Raw genomic sequence first — 26622 nt, forward strand, 5'->3', positions numbered from 1 at the left:
GAGCCCACAAGTTCAAGGCTGCAGTGAGCTATGATTGCACCACTGCATTGCAGCCTGGGTGACAGAGCAAGACCATATGTCAACAATAAAAGCAAACAAAATGAACAACCTGAAGATTAATAGTGAACGCTCCACAAGATAAAAACAGCAACAACTTCATAACATTACAAATTTTTTTCTCATAAATCTGAAGAATTAAATGTGAAACAGTTCAAAACTTCAAGATAAAATTTATTAATAAAATACAAATACATATTTTAAAAATGTACAAGTTAAATAAAAATACCTTCAAAGTTAAATGTCAGTTCTTTCACAATCATTGTGTAGGGGTAATACATATAGTATCTTGGCTTACTAGTAATTTTATACCAGTCACTTGAAACAACATGCTTAAAACTTTTAATAATATGTTGTAATAATTCCATTTTTCACTTTTTAGAGTTTGATAGAAGACAGTCAATATCATGAAGGATTTCAGAGGTTTTTTTCAATGCTATTGATACTCTGTTTTCATTAACTTCTCCTAGCAAGGTTTCTGAAGATCCTGGTTTATAATGATCAGAAGACGGTTCATTTTTCTTGTTAGAAATCTGGTTTAGGATACCACTATTCTCTAGTAGGACTAAGTTGCTTAGTTAAGGGGGTTTTCTCCATGTTTCATTATATAAATATCTTTATATTCAGAAAGCATAGCCTTCATATTAAATATTTCTCAGCTGGAAGACGTCTTGGATTCATAATAGAGTTAGAACTGCAAGGCTTATCAGGTCTGCTCCTTGTAAATGAAGAAACTAGTTAGAGTATAAAGGAGGGGGAAAGAGAACAGAGTGTGTATGTGTGTGTTTGGGTGGAGGTTTGGTGGTAAGGAGGAAATAATGAAAATCTCAGTAACATTTCTTTAAATGAAGAAATTATATGGGAATTAAAGAGTAGGATGATAGGATTATAAGGAATCTGTGGTGTCTATTTTTAATTTTAAAAGATTTAGAGTGAAAAACCTGTTCACTACAGAACTTATTTGAATAAGATTAGAGAAAAATCACAAGAAAAAACAAATTTAGATGAATTGGGTGAGAATGTACAGAACAAAATATTTCATTAAAAAAAGAGGTCTTATACAGCTATAATTTTATAATTATGTAAGTGAAAAAGTTTCCAAAGGAGACCTTAACCCTAATTAACTGTTCTTTACCCAATTTAAACTCAAAGAAAAGTATAAATGTTAACATGCTACACCTTCTATGGACAAGATCCATCTTAAATTACAATCTTAAGTATTTGCTGACTCAATAAAGGTTAGCAATATATTAAGTATAGGTTAATATTCACAAAGTACTGAAGTCATGAATTAAGCCTAGAATGAAAGAGAGTAATTATGTAGGACAGTGCATTCTGTTTAAAGGATACAGTTAAACTTCTGTATCTTTTCAAGTTCAGAAGCAACAGACCTGTCCAAGGAAAAAAAAATTCATTCAGTTGTCTGATTCCTTTGTATTCATGACATTTCAAATAAGCATACCTGACTTTTTCTTTTTCATAAAGGTTAGAATTTTAAATGGAAGAACACAGAATTCTTTTTATGTTACCTTTATTTAGCAACAAATCAACTTGACTCAACTGATACTTACTGAGTGCCTTTAAAGCTAAGTGAATAAAAGTCTACCTCTTGTAAATCCACTTCAAGTAATTTATAATCAAATATTGACGTTTGAAGATAATCGGCCTTCCTGCTACTTCTTAGTACTAACCTACCATATACTCTACTTTCCTCCCTAAAGTTTACTCAAACTTTAAAAACCTATTAAAATCCCATTCCTTCTGTGAAAGAAGTGCTTTCTCCTTCCTTGAATTCCTATACATATTAATTAATCACATACTTATTTGTAATCTCTTCTCTTGAACTATTTAACTTCCTGCTTTTCCTACCTAGATTGTTTCTCTCAGAAGAAAGGATTTTTTATTTTTCTGTACTTGTGCATATATTAATACCTCGTTTATATGGAACTCTTTGGGAATGGATCGTATGGGAGATCCAAGTTTTTAAATAGTTGAATTATGTGTCAAAACAACCATTTTTAATTAAATTCCTTCTGGAGTAGACTACCTACTTATTTCATGGTTTTTTTTTAAGCACAGAGGGTTAACATGATGAACATTAGCTCTTACCATGTTCTATGGAAAGATAGTGGGGCAACTGGTATGGAGTAGAGGGTGAATATATACATCTCCAGCGGAACTCCTCAGTGTGTGTTCCTTATCCTTTTTCTTTTTTTTTTTTGAGACAGAGTCTCGCTCTGTCACCCAGGCTGGAGTGCAGTGGTGAGATCTCCGCTCACTGCAAGCTCTGCCTCCCGGGTTCACGTCATTCTCCTGTATCAGCCTCCCAAGTAGCTGGGACTACAGGCACCTGCCACCATGCCCGGCTAATTTTTTTGTATTTTTAGTAGAGACAGGGTTTCACTGTGTTAGCCAGGATAGTCTCAATCTCCTGACCTCATGATCTGCCCGCCTTGGCCTCCCAAAGTGCTAGGATTACAGGCATGAGCCACCGCACCTGGCCTCTTTATCCTTTTTCTTATCAAGTTAGAATGAAATATGAGCAATGGCATACAACTACAAACTGTAACTTGACTAGCTCTCTGCAAAATTAATGAAGACATTAGTCTAAAATATTCAAGTCACTTGAAAAATCTTCACAGTTCATAGTAGGGTGTGTGACTTGTCTGCTTTATTGGTTTTACTAAAACAGATCACATGCACCTCCTTGTCAGCTTGTACTCTTTTCCCTTGTACTCCAGCCTATGGATGGAGAATGAAAAGAAATATTTCATAATTTTAAACATCTGTGGCAAAGAACTTGGATACAACTTACTCCAACAGTCAGCTGATTGTTCATTATTGCAAAATATCTTTTTTTTTTAAACCCAAGACACATTTTTCTGGGTGTAAGAAACAATATAACCTTTAATGTTGTTGCTCACATAATCAACTTTTTATGAAGCATGTACTATTTGTTGACTAAAAAGTTGAATTAATAAGCTAATAATGGAGGGTGTGGTGGAAAAAAATACTAGAATACAACTTAGGTAGCTTTTTATTGTACAATCTTGTTTCTTCCTTCAAGCTACCCTCTTTGATAAGAAAAACCAAGGTGGAGATACCTAAGGCTTTATAAGGGGAATGGAGCTACTCCTCAATTTCTTTATCTTGCCTCTGCTGTTCCTAGTTGCTTTCACCTTTAGCTGCTATCACCAATCTCTACTTGCAGTTTTTAGTGTGTATTGACAGCCTCTTCTCAGCTTTCATATAAAAAGGCTGATGATATTTTACAAACTGTGAGCTAAGCAATGGCGAAGGGACCAGTTTTATAGACAAGTACAATTTTCCTTCCATCACAACTGTTTTTTGCTAGTTACTTTAGCACCTTTTCTGCTTCCAAACAGGCTAGAGCTAAAGGATGAGGGATCTGCAAAGCTGGATCCTTAGATACCTGAGATATTCAAATAACACTTACTGATATGATTTGATTTGTTCTAAGAAATGACTTAGGAAAAGGTAACAAAAATAGGCTTAATGTTTACATTTTGTTTCACTACACTATGTTAGGTCACCTCACAAAACTTACTTAAAAAGCTTCCTAAATTGTTCCTGGTATCCCTGTCTTCCAATATATTCAGGTTAGACTCTCAGTGACACTAATCTTCTAATGACCTTTCTTCCTCTATTTTCTATATTTTCACAAAAAGTTCCTATGAAGCCCAGTTCTAGTACCCTGTACACTGAAAAGCACACAGGAGGGACTAAAATACTTGCTTTATTTGATCTGCCAGTTAATTTGGGGGAAGTAAGTAATATGACAGAAATTATTTAAAAATCAATTTTTTTCTGAAAGCTTATGTTATTAAACCTTTTATTTCCTTTAACATTACTAAAAATTTTAAGAATCCCCTTTAAATTTTTCCATGAAGTTTTCAGGATGAATTTGTCACATAAAAAGAGCCACTCATTTTCATGTTAAGTTTTCAAAGAAAGGTTTTCTTACCTTTAGGTAAAACAGAATATGATGAAATGTAATAAATTAGAAGTCTGATTAGAAATAAATTATTTTCAAGCTTAGGCTATCAAAAATACTTTAGGAGTTAAACATATTCAAAACTACGAAAATTTTTTGGGGAAAAAACTCTGTTTACCATTTGACAATTTTAATTTTTTAAAAGTATTAGGTCTTCTAAACAGATTCAACTTAAAAGAAAAATACCAATTTTCTTGGAGAACAGACGATGACAAATGAGTGGGTATCTCTCTGGTACTAGTCTGAAAAAAGTCTCAGTTTACCATTTGACACTTTAATTTTTTTAAAGTATTGGCTCTTCTAAACAGATTAAGTTTAAAATAAAAATACCAATTTTCTTGGAGAACAGAAGATGACGAATGAGTGGGCATCTCTCTGGGACTAGTCTGGGTCAGTCTCCTGCACCATGATGTTACTGTTGTCACATATCTAAAGTGAATACATTAAAAGAAATACTTGAAAAATGAACTTGAATACATTATAAAGTTATAAACAAATGTAAAGTCATTAAGACAATTTGGGAAAAAAGGATAAAGAAAAAATGTTAAAGTGAAGCATTTACTGGACAATTCACAAAATCCTTTTCACTGGTCATAGAAAAGCCAAGTTTTTTCCATTATTCATTAAGAATAAAATGATTTACTTATATTTTTTATTAATAAAAATGACATTTAAGAATCAAAATAAAGGTGATATTTGAATTTCATTTAAAGTTCAATTTTAAATGTTCTAATTCTTTTAGTTTTTCAAAGTAAAATGTGTTTAAGTTTTATCAAAAAATGTTGACACATGATATGACTAAGTGAGCATTTGCTTACTAAAATTTAAACCAAAAAATGCCCGCTAATGCATACACACATATGCTTGGACGCATATGTATAATTATATATAACTTACTAGGTATCTAAAACAAGTATCAAGTTTAATGAAATGATCTGAAATGATTGGCTGAATCAACAGAAATGTTTGCTAAAGAAACTATCTTTTTAGAGGCAAATCATTAATACCAATGAATGAGCACTTAGACTGAAACACAATAAAACCCAACAGAAAAATACATTCAAGAGGTAATAAAAAACAATTCTTTTGTGAATATTCTCAAGTAGAATCACTAAAATGTCAAGACTATCACAAGTAGAATTACTGTAACTAACAGATAAACCAAAAGAAAAAAAAAATTCATAAAAAGCTGAAGAATCTTCCCCATTTTAAGAGTAATCATTGGGTAATTTTATCCACTTTATAGAAATATACACAATTTTAGTTATTTGTGGTTGCAAACCTTATTTCAAATTGGTTAGAGGATTAGTTAATTGTTAACACAGCTGACCATCTCTAACCTCCACAGCAAATCAGTATGTCTATAACACATTTCATTTTGAAAAGTTACTTGAATACAAATGAAATGATTAAAGCTGACTTGAAGGCTGGGCATGGTGGCTCATGCCTGTAATCCCAGCACTTTGGGAGGCCAAGGCGGGCAGATCACCTGAGGTCGGGAGTTCAAGACAAGCCTGATCAACATGGAGAAACCCCATTTCTACTAAAAATACAAAAATTAGCCGGGCATGGTGGCACATGGCTGTGATCCCAGCTACTCAGGAGGCGGAGGCAGAAGAATCGCTTGAACCCAGGAGGCGGAGGTTGCGGTGAGCCGAGATCGTGCCATTGTACTCTAGCCCGGGCCACAAGAGCAAAACTCTGTCTCAAAAAAAAAAAAGCTGACTTGATCTATTTAGTTACACTAAACACAAGTACAACTCTCAACTCTGAAATGACTGAAATGCCTTCATTATTATGCACATGGAAAAAGTAAAAATATATATAACATTTAAATAATGTTTATTGCTTCTTCGCTGTTAGTTAAAAGTAAAACGTAAAAATAATTTTTAAAATTGCTTTTCAGTACCTTTCATATGGTTCAGGGTGTTCAATTTGAATTAACTGATCTTGTCCATCAGGAAAAGTTAACTTACACCAACCCAAGTTAAGACCTTGATTTACCTTAAGAAGTGGAAAGATAAGTTTTATCATTTCAGAACTGAAAACAAAGACATAAACAACCTATTGTAACTTCATTAACTTAAAGAAATAAGTAGAGGAATCATTAAAGATGCAACAATTTAAATGTTGTTTACATGAGATATGGGTGTTATTTAACCACCACTCATATAGGTAATTACAAAGCAAATGAAAATACTAATCCCTTTCTCTATAATCAGTTATCTTCAGAAAACTGACTATTTGTCAAATCATTCTGATATTTGCTAGGAAATCCAAAGAGATCAGTAAAGCTTCTTGACAGATTTTATACTTCAAAAAATGAACTGAAATAGTGTGGTACTTTATTTTCTTTGTTCTCTTTTCCACAGATAACCAGTAAAAAACAGATTTCAGTCTGAAGTATACCCACCTGTCTCTTCTCAACAGGAGAGCTGAAATTCCAATTTAGGGTTAGAGTAATGCCATCTAAAAAGATAGCATGTACTTTGTCATCAGAGTAGGCAAGAAATCTTCCCACGCTGGGTATGAGTGACTCTTTCAAAACCAAAGGCAGTATATTGCTATCATTTATCCCAGGTACCTAAAACCAAGTAAATAAAAATAGCAGGAAATAGAGTTATCTAAGAACAAGATTTAAATAAATATTAATGACTCTGAGGCAATTTCGGGTACTTACTCAGAAGTCGAATATTGTGAAATCCTTATATTTTAACTTTTCCAGAAGTGAATACCAAAAACAGTCTTTTTTTCAAGCAGATTAAGTTCCAATATCTTTGTAAAGTCACTGTTCTGCTCTGAACTTTACATCCAATATAGACAAAAATTAGGAGCTTATAGATTTGTAATTAAATATATATACAGAAATCAAAGTCTGAGAATCACTTCCTCCAAGTCAGCATTAAGGAATTTATTTCTACAGCTATGAAAATATATAACACTATAATATCATGGTTTATAATGATTTTTACATACTTCAAATCCAGTCAGTTCCCCTATCCTTTCCTCTTCATGAAAAACAAAAACAAACCATATACAATAAAACTATAACATTAAAGCCTGAACTTTCAGTGTTTGTCTACTAGGTAGGTATTTTTCTGAACAAACCAACATTAATGTTACAAAGAACTTCTCACATAACTTAGAGGAAAGCTGTTTGAACTCAGAAGTATGGATACAAACAATAAAACAATTTAAAAATATCTTGCTTTTAAAATAATTTTAACATACCATTTTCCAGCAGCATATATAATAGTTATGGCTTAAAGAAAGTCTCATCTTCACACAATGTTGAAGAATTCTGTGAACACGAAAACTACGACTTAAACATTTGCAAATGACATTTTCCAATTCTAGCAACCCATTTTCACTGCCATACAACATTTTAGATGATCCGTAAATCATTTCCACTGAAATGTGTTGGGAACTCTTTTTTCTCAAGAAATCCTTAAGACCCTAGAAGGGAACTACTGTTGCTTCCCTTGGTGATAATCTTACCTACTTAAGGCTATTCCTCTAATTTTTAGCAATGAAATGATTCCATGGACAGAATTTTCAGGAACTCCTTTTTAAGAGGTGATAGATTCACACCACCTGGAAAGTTTCACATAGCCTAAAAATGGTAGGGATGTGAATCAACTATCCCTAGGAAATAAAATTATAGAATATGCTTCTTCAAATCTATTTTGGAAATTGCTTGTACATAAATTTATAAAAAGAAACAATACAACAGTCCACTTGCATTCTTCTGGGTGTCACAGATTGAGAGAATTTTACAAACATGAACCAAAGAACCAATCTATGCTTTATCATACTCTCAGAAATCTATTACTCTGAAGATAATAAAGAAGTATAAACATATTAAATATATCATCAAATCTCCAACTTGATTTCAAGGAACAATAATGATGCCACACTTATGCAGAGAAAGAGCACTTCCTTCCTCTCAGCACTTGCTCACTATATATGGATATTTCTCCGTATTTAAATTACAAAGCCGGAAGTACTCTTAATAAATGACATAAAAATTACCTTATTTTATAAGTTATGACACCAAAAAAGCTGACAAATTTTACCGAAGGCATATATTTCCATTGTACCTGCCAATTCTTAATCTCATCCTTAATCACAAGAAAATGTGCCAAGATATTTAGACACATAACATTTGATTCAATTGAATGGGAAGAACTTACCTTGTTGCCTGTTTAATTAGAGAACCAACAGAGAACGGACTTCCTGGTCTATCTGGAGGAAGGTTATTTACTGAGTAAGTTTTCTCTTCTCTCTGAAAATTAGTTAAAATGAAAAATTTCATTAATAATACATTTTTGCCTTTATTACTTAGCTGTTTTTCCTTGAAATATGTTTTTCCAATAGTGACAAGTAGTTACTTTAACAAACTGAAGCCCATAAAACCATGGTATTTTATGATGCTTTTTCATTTTCCCATTTTTTTTTTTTTTGAGACGGAGTCTTGCTCTGTCGCCCGGGCTGGAGTGCTGTGGCCGGATCTCAGCTCACTGCAAGCTCCGCCTCCCGGGTTTACGCCATTCTCCTGCCTCAGCCTCCGGAGTAGCTGGGACTACAGGCGCCCGCCACTTCCCCGGCTAGTTTTTCGTATTTTTAGTAGAGACGGGGTTTCACCGTGTTAGCCAGGATGGTCTTGATCTCCTGACCTCGTGATCCGCCCGTCTCGGCCTCCCAAAGTGCTGGGATTACAGGCTTGAGCCACCGCGCCCGGCCAATTTTCCCATTTTTAAAAAATATATAATTACTCCTATTCATTCGAAAGTTATTATTTTATTTTATTTATTTATTTTTGAGACAGGGTCTTACTCTGTTGCCCAGGCTGGAGTATCATGGTGCGATTACAGCTCACTGCAGCCTCTGTGGCTCAAGAAGCCTTCCCACCTCAGCCTCCCGAGTAGCTGGGACCACAGGCACATGCCACCATGCCGGGCTAATTTTTAAAGTTTTTTGTAGACGCGAGGTCTTACTATATTATCCAGATGAGTCTCAAACTGTTGAGCTCAAGGGATCCCAAAGTGCTGAGATTACAGACATGAGCCACTATGCCTAGCCCAAAAATTAAATTCTAACAACTTATAACTTATTATGCAATTTAAATATTAGCTATATTTACATTAACATGGTAACCAAACTAATTTTCCTACACATTAGCAGGAAATTTATCATGAGCCACCCCTTTCCCTTAAGACAAAAAGAAATGGCTATATAGATTAAAAAAAAACTATTTTAATTGAATGAATATACCATTTTGCTACATTAATGGAAGAACTATTGCTATAGTTTGTGGAAGAAAAAATTATTTACAGGCTGAGGTTACTGAAATTAGAAAAAAATTGTTATTTTAAAATTCTTTCTGAATTTCCTCTTCCTCAGACTTGCTAGTGTTTTCCAGGACTCTGTCTCCAGCCTTCTCTTCCAACTTGTTGATTTCTTTTTAGATAATCCTAAAAGGGTCCAAAGCTGTGTTCACATAAAATATCATAATAGCAACAGCTAACATTTGTGGAGCAGATGCTATGTACTAGGCACTATCCTACTCACTTTACATAGATTATCTCCTTTATTTCTTAAAATAATTCTGAGATAACTATTAATGCTTGTTTTTCAGATGAGAAAACTGAGACTGAGGGCTAAGAAACAGTAGAGATCTGATTAAAACCACCAAGAGAGTGCAGCTCATACTCTTTACCATTAGGGGAAGAAGATGGACTTCAAAGTCAGACAGATGTGGATTCAAATCACAGGTCTGCCTCTTACCAACTATAATGATGGGCAGGCTATACAACCTTTTGTAAGCCTCAGTGCTTGTAGCCTGTGAAACGGGGATACTGCCTACCATCCAGATTTATCTGGGATTAATGACATAATACACATATAAAGTTCCTGGGACAGAATTTAGCATATAATATGTTCCAAACAAAAGTCTCTGTCCTTTTATCTGACTATGTAAATCTCTGTTGGGCTTCTCTTTTGGCTATCAAAACAGACATCTCAACATCACCATGTTAAAACTGGAATTAGTGTTATTTCAAAATTTGCACTTTCACTTTCTCTATGCTGTATTTACCTTTGGTATGCCATTTATCACGTTGTTCCCTCTACCTAGGACTCAGTTCCTTCCTCCAGCACCTCCGTTTGCCTGGCTAACACCTGTTTTTCCTTCCATCTCAGGGAAGCCATTGCAGAGGTCCCATAGGCTAGAATAAATCCCCTAGTTATGTCCACAAGCACAGTTCCCTCTAATCCTGCCTCTTGGTCTTAATTACAACTTCAGTTTAATAGTTTTTTACTTAATGTCTGTTTTCCCCGTTAGAATACAGCTCCATGAAGGAAGGGGCTGTGTCTGTTTTGCTCATGTCTGTATCATCGTAATTTATTAGCAGAGTGCTTAGCACATGGGAGGCACTCAAAATACCACATTTTAATTATTTATGTCTTTCTCTACTAGATATTGAGTTCCCTCTGGGTTCTTATTTCCATGACCCTATTTCATCAACTCTACAATGTTTATTTTTCACAATTTAACCTCTCTGAAATCTGGATCCATCTTACAATTAAGAGTGTCTTATAATCTATTAGACAGGTGGGGTTGAGACACAGTTGAATTTTAATAATATCAAATCCTTTGTTACCTGACATCTCATGGTAGGCTCAAAAGAAAAAAAAGCCATCATCAAAAAAATTTAGATTTGATAAAAATTTTGGTTTCACACCAAAAATTGCACCACCATTCACTGGTTTATTAATACTTTGGCATCGCTTTCAACTCCTTCCTCATCCTCAGTGTCCAGTCAGCAATCAGTTCTGTCTCCTTAATATTTCTTTCCATTTTCCCTACCACTGCCTGGCCTTCACTTGAACTATTATACATGTCTTCTGACTCGTTCTACAGCTTCAAGTTTTACCTCTTTCCCACCCAGTTCATCTTCCTCTGAAATAATCTAACAAAAATCTGATGTCACTTCCCTACTTGAAATCCTTCAGTGGTTCCCCAAATGCAGTGAGGTTTCTTATGCTCGAGTTATGAGCTGGCCATCTTAGTAATCTGGCTTCTTCTCTGGACATTTCCCCTAGCATCCCATCTATGTTTTGGCCTACCAAACTACAACATTTTCACTTCCTTCAACACTCCACACTTGCCCCAGGCTCTTTTGTCCAGTTCGGTGCCATTTATAAACTGTTCTAAGAACCAGCAATAATAATGTGTTGAATAAGACAGGGCTTAACTCTAGTGTGGCTGACAATGAACATACATCATTAAGAAAATGTCATCCAATATTCAGTGCTTTGAAGAAAAAAGATGAGGATGTCATGATAGGGAGTGTCTTGGGTAGCTTCTTTAATTTGAATAGTTAGGAAAAGCCTCTGTGAGGAGATGACATTTAGATAGAAATCTGAGTGACAAGAAGCCAGCCATGCAAAGAGTTGAGAAAGTAAATTGTTCCCTTAGCTATATGCTCCTCCTACCTCCATATGTCTTTTGTACAACTCCTCCTTTGGAATTATAGATCCTAGCTTAGCCAAGTCTTCCTTCAGGAGTTGTTTCTGGAGCCTCGAACGCTGGGTCAGGTGCCCTTTCTTATGTGGTCCCAAAGCACCAAGTTCTTGTCTCTATGGAAGTACTTACACTGTGAGTACTTGTCAATCTTTCCTATTTCAATTTTTAATTACACAATAAATAATACATTACGTTTTTGTTAAAAAAAAAAAAGCTCAAAAAATATGAAAATTGAGTCCTCTCAGACTTCTCCTCCCTCACAAAATCCCACACTCCTTCCCAAAGGTAGCTACTTCAATGTGTATTTGCCCAGGATCCTTTCTTGTACTTGTGCATGTGTATTACAGAAAGTACTATACAGGTATGGGGTTTATTTTTTGTTCTTTACACAAAAGATATCATTGTACGTGTTCTAACGCCAGTTTCTTTATTCACTCAACAATATCTTTTGAGATCTTCCAGAATCTATTACTCTATGCATCAACATCTACCTCATTCTTTTCAACTACTGCACACCATTCCCATAATTTGATAATAACACTTCACCATTTCCCTATTAATGAACATTTGTTTAGGTTGCTTCTGATTTTTTGTTGCTACAAATAATGCCAAAATACACACCCTTGGCCATGCTTCTTTGAACACATGTGCAAATATTTTTCTAGGCTAGATACTGAGAAGCAGAATTTCTCATCAGTTTCATTTGATGTTATCAAATTGTCCTTTAAGAAAGCCGAACCAATTAACACTCCAACCAACGCTATGAAAGCACCCCTTTTCCCACACCCTTCCCAGCAGAAGATGCCATCAGTCTTTTTAGTTATTGACAATTTGGTAAGGGAAAAATGTATGTCATTGATTTTTTGAATTTCTCTGATGCAAGTAGTAAAGTTGAATATGTTTTCAAATATTATGACTTTTTAATTTACATTATCTTTTCTACGGCTAAATCCATTTTTACCCCTTGCCCATTTTTCTATTAGGATATTTTGGGTTTTTTTGGTCTATTACTGATTTACAGTGTGGAGTATCTTCCAGGCCTTTGCTTATCTTTTTAACAGAAATTCTAAATTTTTTTTTTAATTAAAATATTTTTTTTGAGACACAGTCTTGCTCTGTCTCCTAGGCTGGAGTGCGGTGGTGTGATCTTGGCTCACTGCAACCTCTGCCTCCCAGGTTCAAGCGATTCTCATGCCTCACATTCACAAGTAGCTGGGATTACACACATGCACCACCATGCCCAGCTAATTTTTGTATTTTTAGTAGAGACGAAGTTTTGCCATGTTGGCTGGGCTTGTCTCGAACTCCTGGCCTCATGTGATCCACCAGCCTTGTCCTCTCAAAATGCTGTGATTACAGGCATAAGCCATTGTGCCCAGCCTAAATATTTATAATTTAATATAAGTTTGAAGATTTCAAGCTTGTCAAACTTTTCTTTTTTTTTTTTTTGAGGCGGAGTCTCGCTCTGTCGCCCGGACTGGAGTGCAGTGGCCAGATCTCAGCTCACTGCAAGCTCCGCCTCCCGGGTTTACCCCATTCTCCTGCCTCAGCCTCCCGAGTAGCTGGGACTACAGGCGCCCGCCACCTCGCCCGGCTATTTTTGTATTTTTAGTAGAGACGGGGTTTCACCGTGTTAGCCAGGATGGTCTCAATCTCCTGACCTCGTGATCCGCCCGTCTCGGCCTCCCAAAGTGCTGGGATTACAGGCTTGAGCCACCGCGCCCGGCTGTCAAACTTTTCTTTTATGCCTTCTGGTTTTCTGTATTCTACTTAAGAAGAATCTCCGTTACCCAGAGATTTTAAACATTGTTCTTCTATATTTTCTTCTAACACTTACAAAGTTTGGTTTCTTACATTTAGCTCTTTAATTCATCTGGAATTTATTTTGGAGTCTGGGTTAAAGTAAGGAGCAAACAACTTTATCCCCAAAAGAGGGTCAGTTGTTTCTAAATCTTTGCACTAAAGCAGACAGAGAAGGGTGAATGTGTTGCACTCAGAGGTTGGAGAGTGAAGCCCAAGGCAGTCCACCACAAACGCATTTTAACCCAAAAGTTCACGCTTCTACTCCATATGTTTGCTTTAGTATAAAAATTATCACCCCCTCCCGCAACCGCAACACCTTTGAGTAGAATTGAAGCTCCAGGAAGATACACTCCTCTTATCTTGCAATTTTGCAAAGCCCCTGACATACAGCAGTCAGCAATGTGACTATGCATACCTACTCTGTTTGCTTGCTCACTTGATTGTCTGATGTACTATATACACACACATATACACATATATACATATACATGTTACTAGGCACACTTGTATCTCATTTGCTTGTTTGCTTCTCTAACTGAACACAAGACTGGGAACTCTTTAGGGCAGGAACTCTTCTTCATCTTCATCTTTGTCAGTGCTTACTGGAGTGCCTGCCAAAGAGTTACTGTTCAATTAATATTTATTTACTAAATACTTTCCTAGAGATAGGCCCCAGTTAGGAATCTGTTCCAATATATACTAAAGTATTTATGAATAAAACAATATTTGGTTGGGATTTACTTAAAAATAAACAGGGAGTGGAGGGAGCAGCAGGAAGTATAAATGAACAAGATGGGTGATGGGTACATAGAGGTCCATTATATTTGTCTACTTTTATATACGTTTGAAATTTCCATAGTTTAAAAAAATCTCAATTTTTAACTCTACTCTCTAGGGATTCTAATAATCTGATTAGTATTTAAATATTCCACTCTGTAATGAAGAGAGAAAACATACTTATTTTGTTCTAGCATGCAAAGTAGTGTGATACTATAGTGATTGCTATGCAAGGGTGGATGTCAAATATCTGAGTGGCAATAAGCAAATTAAAACTCATTAACAAAATATTGACATTATTATGACTATGATCTGGTAATTATATCATATTATGTTTCACTGTTTTCAGCAACAGAGAACAATCTTGTTCACCTGTCTAGTTGTACATAAAGATTTAGAAGAGGTGCTTAAAATACACAATTACATGGTGGGGAAAAAAGAATGTGCTTTTGCTTTTTAATGTACAAATATTAATTCAAAGTAGTGTATTAACTCAAAGTAATGCTCCTGGTTTCAGCATTTTCCATCAATACAGTCTATGACAAAAGAAAGTTTCTGATTTAAACGCGAACTGCTTAGGCAAATGGAGATAGCAGGTGAAAATACAGTAAAAATAAGGTGGTTAATAATTACTGTACCAATGCTGGCAGTAAGATTATATTGACTGGGGAGTAGCAAGCAATGTTATATAATGACCAAATTTCCCATACATATTTGGAATTATTTAGAAAGAGCTATACAGCAAAACTCTTCTTGAGTTGAGTTCATTGTTGGCTTACCTCTTCTGATCCTTCTTGAATGGAATAATATGTAAAATATTTCCCAAAATAAGCCCCTTCTGATTTGAAAACAGATCCATCTCCAGGATAAATCTCTATTGAGTTCATATTTTGATGGGTAAGTCTAAGAAAGAGAAATAACCATTAAAATTTTTTTCCACTTGAGATTAAAACATGCATGAAGATAGCAATCAAAAAACAGAAACAACAAAATCTAAGCAAAGAAGCACAGTCTTTGTCCCTGTCCAATGAAGCAGATAATTTCATATTCTGAACCCAACCAGCTAAGTTAACTTTTTCACAAAAAGATAAATAGAATTGGTTTATGCCTTTATTTCAATAACAAAACTAAGAGCTTCTGGAATTCAGGCATTTTGTCTTATCATCTTCTTGATATCCCCACTGCTAATCACAAGGCTGGCATATAAGGGTCACCAAAGCAAAGTCCATTGCATAGGAGTTAAATACAACATTTCCAGAGCCTGAAAATAAATAGATTAATGAAACTAGTGGAATCAATATTTTATGGATAAGATTAGCCATCTGTACAAGGGGCTATCCCTAAGAAAAGGCGGCTGTACCTGGAGCAGCCAGGTAAAATCAAGGTACTGGGTATATAACACAGAGAAACTTAATCCAAGTTAATTTTATTAACATGTATGTTAGAATATGTTGTTAGAAGGAATAGGTCTTCACATAGAAAAGGAGAGCCCCCTCACTCTCCAAAAATTTAGCAGTGCTCTTCTAGCATTATTCATGGAAGTGAAACTCTCAATCTGGCTAACACTAGTATTCTAGTCACCAGAAGGGTGTCCTTTGTTGTGGGGTAGGGATAATTCAATGGAACAGTGCTGGCACAGAGCGGCCACTCAATGAGCATTTGCTTTGTGAATGAAGGCTAAAAATCTCCCTTAGGTGATCTACCTTCTGTAATTCCATGCTCAAGCAATTCTGTTTTGACTATTTTAAACAACTTGATCCTCCAGTGCTTGGAAGGGGTATCCTAAATAACTGATATGAATGTTACATTCACTAGCAAACCGATCCCTCATTGGCTTTGGAGGTACCATGTAAGTCTTATAAAAATGGTTAATGTGAGTGAGTCACAAAACCCTCATGTGCACTAATAACATTAGTTTTGACACCTGTAAAACTCAGGATCAAACACAGGAACACAGTTGGCCCAGCAGAACTGTGTCCTCTTCTGAGAGTCTATCTATAAGGCTAGTCCAATCTTCTCTGTGACATCAATAAACAGCTCTAACTCCAACACAGGAGCCAACATAGGTGCCTTACCTATATGTAACACCTTTGTACCAAACCATTTTTACTTGTTCAGGATAAGAATATTCATCGGATTGTCTATGTAAAAGTGAATCCCAAAAATTCCACCTGTGAAGGATAAAATACAAGCTATTACTTCTGGTTGCTCAATATAATTGCCTTTAGAAGTCAACAAAATGGTGCTACTGTAACAGGATTAATTTCTTGTTTAACTCGCTAGATCAAAGAATAAAAATTAATATGAAGGTATATTAATGAAATGTAAAAGCAAGTCTTCTTTTTCCACGTTTCTTCAGCATTTTCAATAATCTTATTATTGAATCTCAGCACAATTACATAAATTAACAGTTTAACTAACATTTACAATTTAGCCTGGATTCCCTAGGCACGGTGGCTCATGCCTGTAACCCCAGCACTTTGGGAGGCCGAGGCGGGCAGATCACGAGGTCAGGAGTTCGAGATCAGCCTGACCAACATGGTGAAACCCCGTCTCTACTAAAAATACAAAAATTAGTTAGGCGTGGTAGCATGTGCCTGTAATCCCAGCTACTCAAGAGGCTGAGGCAGAAGAATCGCTTGAACCTGGGAGGCGGAGGTTGCAGTGAGCCAATATCGTGCCAGCCTGGGCGACAGAGTGAGACTCCATCTCAAAAAAAAAAAAAAAAAAAAAATTACTAAAATATCTATGGTGGGCCAAGCACTATGCTATACACACTGTGGATATAACAACCAAAAAAAGGAGACATGGTCCCTGCCCTCAGCAGGGACGTTAAATAATAAACATTGAGTATAAAGAAAAGGCAAGTACTGTATGCTATGGAATTATATAGGACTTAACTTGTTTAGGGTCTTCAGGAAAACCACTCTAAAGAAGTTAGGTTTTAGCTGAAACCTGGAAATGAGCACAAGTTAGACAGTTGAGAGAGAGAAAGGGAGAGTGCTCCTGCAGAGTAAAGAGTAGGTGCAGTGGTCAGAGAGTGCTTGAGCAAGCATTTTAGGGATTGCTGAAGTCCAGCTTAGCAAGAATAGAGAAAGCAAGGGCAAGAGTAGTGAAAGAGTTGAGGATTACAGATATAGGAAGGGACCAGATCACAAAAGACCTGGTAAGCTATGTGAAGGATCATAGATTTCAACCTAAACATAGTGATAAGTTATTGAAAAATCATTATTTTGAAGCATAATTCCCTTTTGATGTGTACTCATAATACTTTTCTCATTTTAATCAGATAATCATGACAAGCCTAACAGTCATTCCCATATTTTTGTTTTAAATAACAAATGTATACTCAGAGATTCCCTGGTATCAAATCTCAATTTTACAAGTACTAGCTGTGTACCTTTCTTCAAGTTATTTAACATTTCTGTGTCTCAAGTTCCTCCACATATAGGGATGATATGTTTTTTAACTTCATGGGGTTGCTTTGAGAATCAAACGGGTAAAGTCCAACAGTACCTGGCACATAAGTGTTTTGTAAGTGTTAGTTATTATCATTATTAGTGCACTATTTATGCAAAGTGGATGTTACAAATCTACAATCCTTAATGGAGGTAAAAGTTTTATACTTAAGCCTTACAGAAGCTGCTCCATGTGTACCCATTTTGAAAATAACATATTTATAGTCAGTGAACCAAAGAGACGGGTAGCCTCTGAAGCTAGGTATGGACAAAAGAACTGTGTCAGATCCACACTCCAGCAAGCAAGGTCACGGGCTCCAGTGAGCAGCAGCAGGTGCTCCCCTGGGCCCACAGAACCCTGTGCGGACTCCTGTCCCATCATTTAGCATACTTTAATAATCTTTTTAGGTACAGTGACCTCCACTAGATTCTAAGTTGCTATAAAGCAGGGACTGTGTCTTAGTCACCTCTGCAGTCACTGGACTTAGCACAGTATCTAATGTAGACTCAGCCTTCTACATTCAATGCATGGACACAGAGTAAGAAACATAAGCAACACATTTGCTAGGGAAATTATTTACTATCAGTTAAAAGCAAAATTTTGGATGAGATAAACTTTCCTTATGAATGGTATCAGATAAAATTATCCAGGTAAAGACTGGTTCTGATAAAAGCTTCAAGACTAATAGCCATTATTGCATTACCTGTGCAGGTGTGGAACTGGACAGCTGAGTGGCAGGGCCCTGGGAAGAACGGAAACCACTTTTCCTCTTTCCTCTGAAATATCAGAAGTTAAACATCTACTCTGAGTTATATGTGCATCAATTTGAGACATACTGTTGATTTTATTATGAAAATGAAGTGCTAAAGACAAAGGATATTTCCATTCCTCTGGACAGGCAGCCACAGACCAGCACTGCTTGACCCATGTGTATACACATGTGTGCTTCGTACCAGGCAAAGGCAGCTCTTCCCTCCCTTCAGTTCCATTTACACAACTCATCTTCTTTAAAGTTTCTTTGGATTTCATGATCTGGCAATGAAGCTCATTTTCTTTATTCTTCAGTCTCTGTCCTGATAAATTTCCATGTATACAGATTTTGCCAGCTTTTTCAACTAGTTTATCTTTTGGGGCTTTATTATTTGTTTCTGACAACGCTGCAAATGAGTCTGACTTCTGGCTAACTTTACACAAAAAATGTACTGTAAATTCATGCTGAGATCTGGACAGGCAGAGGTATGCATGACCATCTAAAGATGTTATCTTCACAATGCCACTCTCCATACATATCATGGTACTATCTGTATCAAGACTGGGCCATCTCACTTCTGTGATGTCAATGAAGATATACTGAAATGAGGGGGGAAAAAGAGATGGTGAGTATTTTCTGTTAACAGTCCAATTTTTCCATACATTTGATATTTAAGTATTGTATAATAAAGCTCTTAAATATTTGTCTTTTACTATCTAGAGAGAATGAAAAAATGGAGGGCCAGATCTCAGCCTATATATGATTTTCCAGAGAATATCTGATATTGTTAAGATTATCTCCCTTAAAAAAAAGAGATGTAAAACACACAGACACAAAATGAGAGAAATGATCATATTTAGTGTTAAATGTATTTTGGTTTTAAATGTACAATGAATTAGAGATAAACAGATTTGTACCCCTCCCCTCACCCTGCAAAAGTTTACTCTGAAAAAAACTAGACATAAGGGAAGACCAGCACTATGATATATTATATTAAAAGCAATGTTAGCTAAAAATGTTTAAGTTTTAAATAAAAGAAATGTTAAAAAGCAACCATAGCTTAAATGGTATGGGACTAGCATAAAAATTATTGACAGAACAACTCAGAAAATTCAAAAACAAACTCAATCATATCTTAAAATGTTATATGCGATAACAGAAGTTTTTCAGAGCAAGAGGGAAAAGAGAAAATTATTTAAACTAGTACTAGAATTACTGAACAGCATTTGGGGAATTCTGTCTTGCAGGGTTATCACATGGACTAAATAAGGCAACATGTATAAAGTACCCATCCTAGGTAGTACCTGGCACACCATACACTAAAATAAATTTCAGGAGTCTTAGAGGAAACTTTAAAAAAGTTTAATTACTCAAAGAAAAATTGATCCTGACTAATAACAGACTCATAACAAGTAACAGTGTTGGTTGTGTCTTTTCATATAAGATATAAACAGTAGATACTGCATGAGAGTTTTTTACTGAATTAATTTTGCCAAGCATTTAGCATTTCAATTCCATTTATGTAAAACCTTACATTTACACAAACTATTGTCAAGAAAGTTTCCTAAATTTACCATGCTATCTATGTGTACAATGTTAGGACACTAAAATTGCTGTATTTTTTGGCAGCAAAGCTGGTTTGGAAGGATCCAGTCATCAAAGTCCTCTTTTAGAATTAGACTATCTAATAATCCTGCTACATCAGCAACAAGCTAGGCAGTTTCAGTGAATAAAGTGACTCAAAAGACACAATGGAAAATTACCCTTCTAGACTAAGTTACAACTTATAATTTTTTATGGCTCCTTTGCCACAAGACAATATAAAATTACTCAGTCGGCAGGCAAGCATCTTGACAGCATAGAAAGACAGCAGAAAGTAGTTGAGAAACAGAGTTTACAGAGTCAGACAGACTAGGTTCAAATCCTGACTTTGCCACTTAGAAAACTGCCATAGACAAATTAGGTAAACTCTCTGAGACATGATTTCCTTGCCTATAAAAAAAAGCTGCGATCTAGCCAATATACCTGTTTTGATTGGATGGACATCCATTTTGATCAGTATGGTGTTATTAAATATTTCCAGTATTATTCATAGTTGATGGACATAGTAAACCCTCAGTAAATTACAGTTGTTATTATTATTCCTAAAAGTCCAAATAAAATACTATATAAGCAAAATAATAAAGGTCATACCCATAGTTACAGATCTCTACTATACATTAACAAATACCACACTGTTACTGAAAATGGTCACATAATTTCTTAATTTTGAGACCTCTGAGAATGAAAAAGTCACCAATCTAAAAGATTCTGATTATAATCCTTGGATACAAAGAAAATGGCAAGGGGATAAACTATGTAACTTCAATGTTTTATAAAAATGTATCCCCAAGTGTCCTGAAAAAGAAAAAAAGGCTAAACATTAAATTACCTGTTTCTAGTTACTTGTCCTCAAATAATACTAACAAAAATAAAGTTAAAAAAATCACCTTTTTTCTTTCAGAAGGTATGATGGTTTCAGATAAAAAAGGGCAAGTAGCTGAAGAGTTTCGAAAATCTAGGGCTCGCTGTAGTTGCTCCTATGAAAAGAAATATAAAATGTAACCTTAATGTAAAATGATTTGAAAATCAATTAAAAATGACAGTAAAGTATAAGCTATGATACCAATTACTTTTCATATGCTAGCCACATCAACAGTACTTTGGTATTCAAAGAGTAGTTTTGGCCAGGCATGGTGGTTCACACCTGTAATCCTGGCACATTGGGAGGCCGAGATGGGAGGATTACTTGAGGCCAGGAGTGTGAGACCAGCTTGTGCAACATAGCTAGACAATGCTCTACAAAAAATTTAAAAATTAGCCAGGTGTGATAGTGCACGCCTGTAAGTCCTAGAGTAACTTGCTTATAAAAGGAGGTTGAGGCAGGAGAATCACTTGAGCCTAGGTGTTTGAGGCTGCAGTGAGCTATAGTAGTGCCACTGCACTCTAGCCTGGGTGACAGAGCAAAAACCTGTCTGTAAAAACAAAAAAGTTGTTTATGTGATATCTTTACTTACTCTGTAAGTGCTAATGACAAAATGTGTCCTCTGACGAATTCTTTCTGGTTGTTCTAAAGGATGTGCTGAAACAGGAGGTGACTTTTCAAATAAAAATTCAGAGCCACAGGGAGAAAGCTGCAACGTGGAACCATCAACATATTGTACTTGTACTGAATCATCTTCATAAAGTACCATTCGCAGTTCAGCTGCCATTACTACGGCAGAATAAGATGTCCTTCTAAGTCAAAGACTGAATGAAATAGGAAACACAATAGCACAAATAGTTCTCTTAATGTACAAAAGTTTTATCAAAATAAATGGGTGCGGCCGGGCGCGGTGGCTCAAGCCTGTAATCCCAGCACTTTGGGAGGCCGAGACGGGTGGATCACGAGGTCAGGAGATCGAGACCATCCTGGTCTACACGGTGAAACCCCGTCTCTACTAAAAAATACAAAAAAACTAGCCAGGCGAGATGGCGGGCGCCTGTAGTCCCAGCTACTCGGGAGGCTGAGGCAGGAGAATGGCGTAAACCCGGGAGGCGGAGCTTGCAGTGAGCCGAGATCGCGCCACTGCACTCCAGCCTGGGCGACAGAGCTAGACTCTGTCTCAAAAATAAATAAATAAATAAATAAATGGGTGCATTTTCTAAGAAGATGACATTGCCATTGCATTTATTTTTGTTAGAAAAATACTAACTACACTTGATAGAACTGAAATTAACATCCTTAACAAAATACCTTAATTAACCCCTAGAAGTTTACTCCAATGGAGGAACATAACCAAGAAGAGATAAAGCGATAACTGTCTTTATAATTTTAATAGCTTCACTTCTACTGAAATTTAAATTTTGTAAATTATATGCTTACCATTTAGAAGCTTATAATTTCTAGAAGTTTACTCCAATGCACAGGAACGTAACCAAGAAGAAATTTAATTTTTTTTTTTTTTTTTTGAGATGGAGTCTCGCTCTGTCGCTCAGGCTAGAGTGCAGTGGCGTGATCTTGGCTCACTGCAACCTCCACCTCTCGGGTTCAAGCGATTCTCCTGTCTCAGCCTCCTGAGTAGCTGGGATTACAGGTACATGCCACCATGCCTGGCTAATTTTTGTAATTTAGTAGAGACGGGGTTTCACCATATTGGTCAGGCTGGTCTGGAACTCCTGACCTTGTGATCTGCCTGCCTCAGCCTCCCAAAGTGCTGGGATTACAGACATGAGCCACTGTGCCTGGCCTAAAGAAATTTAATTTCTATAAATTATATGCTCATTATCTCATTTCAAATTTGAAACAGTAAGCAAATTCCACCTTTGCGGTAAGAATGCAGCAAATTGTAATACAAATTCAAAAGACGGGCAGAAGGTAACTATTAGGCCTATGGGAAAAGGACCCTGAAGAAGAAATCCAAATACCTGGAAACCTGTCTCTACCCTAGCATTAAAGAAATAGCTTTTTATTACTAACGAGCAACTTAATCTCCTATTGTCTTGGATTTGTCCTTATTTAGCTGCATTCAATTTCCTCTTCTCTACCTCTAAAATACTCTGTCTTCACCTATGCTCTCCATATAGCAGTGACAGAAGGGGAATGAAAGAGTTGGGTTTCATTCACATCTTACCATTTACTAGCTAGCTGTAAGTCTCAGGTTGTTTCTCATTTGTAAAATGGTAGTAGTAACAGGACTGTTGTGTGGATTAAATTAGAAAACAAATATGACAGCAACTAGCACTGTGGATGCTGCCTTGCAGGCACTCAATCAATCTTATGAAATGTTTTTATTCCTTTCTAACACTAACCCCATCCCCTTCTACATTACCCCTTCTACTACCCAGGTAATCCCAAGTTATACCTGCCAGAAAAAAAATAACTTTCTATAGAAAACACTTCCACCACTTTATCTGTATTTCCTCCTTATAAACAGCTCAAGTGTAGTATTCCCTCCCTACCAACCTTCTCTCCTATCTATCTTCAATCCACTGCAATCCAGCTTTCACCTGTATCTCTTTACTGACACTGTTTTGCAATGGTCACCAATGTCTTCTTACACCCAATGACTTTAGTCTTCATCCCACTAAACCTCATCAATGTGTAACAGCATTGTCTCTATGCCCTTGCGCCAAACTCTTTCCCCCCAACATTGGGCTGCCAGAGTTTTCTTCTTCACTTCTACCTGTTTTTAATCATTCTTCTTCACTATTCCCTTAAATCAAGGATTCTTCAAGACCTGACCTTAGTCCACATTTCATCTCTTCTTAACATAAGACTCATGTCATTTTTATGCCCCACCTTGTCTTTTTTTTTTTTTTGAGACAGAGTCTCACTCTGTTGCCAGGCTGGTGGAGTACAGGGGTGCGATCTGGGCTCACTGCAACCTCCGCCTTCTGGGTTCAAGTGATTCTCCTGCCTCAGCCTCCTAAGTAGCTGGGACTATAGGCACATGCCACCATGCTTGGCTCATTTTTTGTATTTTTAGTAGAGACAGGTTTTCAACATGTTAGCCAGAATGGTCTCGAACTCCAGACCTCGTGATCCGCCCGTCTTGGCCTCCCAAAGTGCTGGGATTACAGACGTGAGTCACCGCACCCGGCCCACCTTGTCTTTTTTTAACCTTACCCCTTTAATGTATGTAATCAGCTGTAGGTGATATCATCTGTAATCTTCTGAGGATATGACAGGATATAAGTAAATATTTAACCACATGGTCTCTCCTGAAGAGATTCACAGAACTTTTAATTATTTTCTTTCTCTAGAGAACTTCTAGATGTAACTGACTTCTCACAGAGCTTTCAGGTGGCTGCCTGCTAGACTGCTCTCTATGTCCCTGTCCCATAGATAAATCAAACTCAACGTAACTAAAATGGAACTTAATCACTCCTACCAAAAGCAGGCTTCTGTAATATACCCTAATTGCACTTTCACTCTCATCTCTTCCCTCAAATCCAGTCTGCATACAGTAGTACTCAGAGGGATCTTTTAAAATGAAAATCACATCTATCACTTCGTGGCTTAAAGCCCACCAATACCTTCCATTTCCACTTAGAATAAAATCCAAACTCCTAAAACTATGGCCTACAAAGGTCACACAATCTGGTCCTATCTACCTTTCCAAATGTCATTTCTCAACTCTCTCCTACTTCTACAGGGCACTTAAGATACACTGGCATTTTTAATGTTCTTTAAACAAGCTCTTTCCCATCTTAGAATCTTTGCACTGTTCTTTCTGCCTGCCTTGTCTTTTCCTTGGCTCATCTCAAGACTGGTTCTTTATCATCATCAAGGTTTCAGCACAAATGTAACTCCTACAAGCGCCTAACAACCAACTAAGTTAAAGTTACTCCCAAACATCTCCCAATCATTTGTCATCCCACTTCAAGTTTTTTCTTCACAGAATCTATCATCAAAATTGATTATTTATTTACTTGCTTTTTGTTTTCTCCCACTAGGATATAAACTCAACTGAAGCAGGCACCTTATCTGTCTTATATGCAACAGTATCTCTGGCGTCTAAAATAGTATTAGGCAAAGGGCCGGGTGCGGTGGCTCACGCCTGTAATCCCAGCACTTTGGGAGGCCAAGGCCGGTGGATCACGAGGTCAGGAGATCCAGACCATCTGGGTTAACATGGTGAAAACCCGTCTCTACTAAATATACAAAAATTAGCCAGGCTAGGTGGCGGGCGCCTGTAGTCCCAGCTATTCGAGAGGCTGAGGCAGTAGAATGGCGTGAACCCGGGAGGCGGAGCTTGCAGTGAGTCAAGATGGCGCCACTGCACTCCAGCCTGGGCGACAGAGCGAGACTCCGTTTCAAAAAAAAAAAAAAAAAAAAAAAAAATTAGGCAAATAGTAACGGCACGATAAATATTTGAACGAGGAAAAGTAAGTAAATTGCTCCTCCTGAATTTGCAATTTGAATTAATGCTGTCTCATTGCTAGTAGCCAATATTCTAAAACTTGACTTTCCACTCCATGCCCCTGTAAACAAGTCCTGTTGATTTTCTGTCTTTGGAACCTGGCTCTCTCTACCTCTTTTTCTTTTTCAGGCCATAGACTCTCCCTTCAACTCCTGCAACTGTCTGAAATTTCTTCTCTCTCCAATCCATCTCCAGTATTGATGTCACAGGTAACTTTCCACAAGTCAGACCATACCAACTGCTTTACATCACTTGTTTACGTACTTATCAAATGGCAATATAGATTACAGATATATATATATACACACGTATATATCGGATATATCTACTTGGTATTTTAGGGGAAAAAACGGGTGTTGACACATAGGTGGAAGACATTTTCTGATTCCAATTTGGGAAAAAGAAAGTCTTATCTTTGGCCAAATATTTTTTCGTTTCTTTTCTTTTTTTAACAGCTTTATTGAAGCGGTTTTCTAAGTTTAATCAAGCATACACAAGAAAACAGTGTAATGACTAAGGTTCTTGGCATACCTTAAGAAAGTATAACCGGGCTCCAACCCACAGGGCCATTCTCACCTCTACAGTCTCGTTCCCGCTTGCGTTCTCACCACCCACCACATTACCTCAGGGTATGTTTAACACTCAAAAATCCACAAGTCTGTTCTTGACATGAATGAGAATCTCATTTCTTTCAAAATGCTATAGTCTCTAGTTACAGGAAGAACCTTATCAAAACAACCACCCAAAGTCTTCCACTCACAGCAGTTCGGAGCCGAAAAGTTGCGGAAATGAGGCCCAGCAACCGTCCCTGGCTTTGATTTGCCAAAATGCTCTGGGAGCCGCAGCCTCCGCGCCTTCCCACCACTGCTTTTCCAGGGGTTTCTTGAGTTTGACAAATTACCAAGTGATATTTCTTGATGAGAGAAAAAAATCACAACCCTAGAGGAGGAAGGTCGCAGGGAGTGTTTTGACCAAGACCCCCGCCAGGTAAAAGGAAAGCGGAGACAGCACCAACTGTAACCATTAAGAGAAAACGCAAACAGCACAAAAGCCTTTCAAAATCAGCACGGCAGGAGCCGCTTCACCGCTCTGCTGCAGGGAAGACCGGAAATCCCGCCCCTCCATTCCGGGGGCTGCCCTCTCTGCCCTTCCTGCGAAGGGCGGAGCAGGAAGACGTATAGGAACCGGAGGGGTGGTTCCTAGTCGGGAATCCCTTGGGCTTCTCTTTGATTTTTATTTCTGGTGTCCCACGCAAAAGCCGTGAGAAGTTGTATGTCTCTCACTTTAA

At 36.9% G+C, this 26622-nt stretch overlaps 1 protein-coding gene across 8 annotated transcripts; it reads right to left on the reverse strand.

Moving 5' to 3' along the window:
- Positions 1–204: 204 nt before the first annotated feature.
- C4H5orf34 (chromosome 4 C5orf34 homolog) lies at positions 205–26453 on the reverse strand. 8 transcript variants are annotated; one of them, XM_023216418.1, is made up of 15 exons: positions 26095–26453; positions 21447–21678; positions 20880–20969; positions 18593–18989; positions 18343–18415; positions 16256–16351; positions 14960–15083; positions 11570–11713; positions 8266–8357; positions 7304–7373; positions 6486–6656; positions 5982–6076; positions 4403–4501; positions 1408–1448; positions 205–622 (listed from the first exon to the last, which is right to left on the reverse strand). In XM_023216418.1, the coding sequence occupies exons 2-15, from the start codon at positions 21639–21641 to the stop codon at positions 429–431; spliced, it is 1881 nt and encodes a 626-aa protein (XP_023072186.1). In that variant the 5' UTR covers positions 21642–21678; positions 26095–26453; the 3' UTR covers positions 205–428. The 8 variants fall into 8 exon arrangements, with proteins under 8 accessions (XP_023072186.1, XP_023072188.1, XP_023072182.1 ...); XM_023216420.1 differs by adding an exon at positions 20416–20534 and having other exon boundaries at positions 18343–18989; positions 21447–21563; positions 26095–26438; XM_023216414.1 differs by having other exon boundaries at positions 18343–18989.
- Positions 26454–26622: the final 169 nt, after the last annotated feature.

The sequence above is a fragment of the Piliocolobus tephrosceles genome, chromosome 4 (genome assembly GCF_002776525.5).
Source record: "Piliocolobus tephrosceles isolate RC106 chromosome 4, ASM277652v3, whole genome shotgun sequence".
NCBI lineage: Eukaryota > Metazoa > Chordata > Mammalia > Primates > Cercopithecidae > Piliocolobus > Piliocolobus tephrosceles.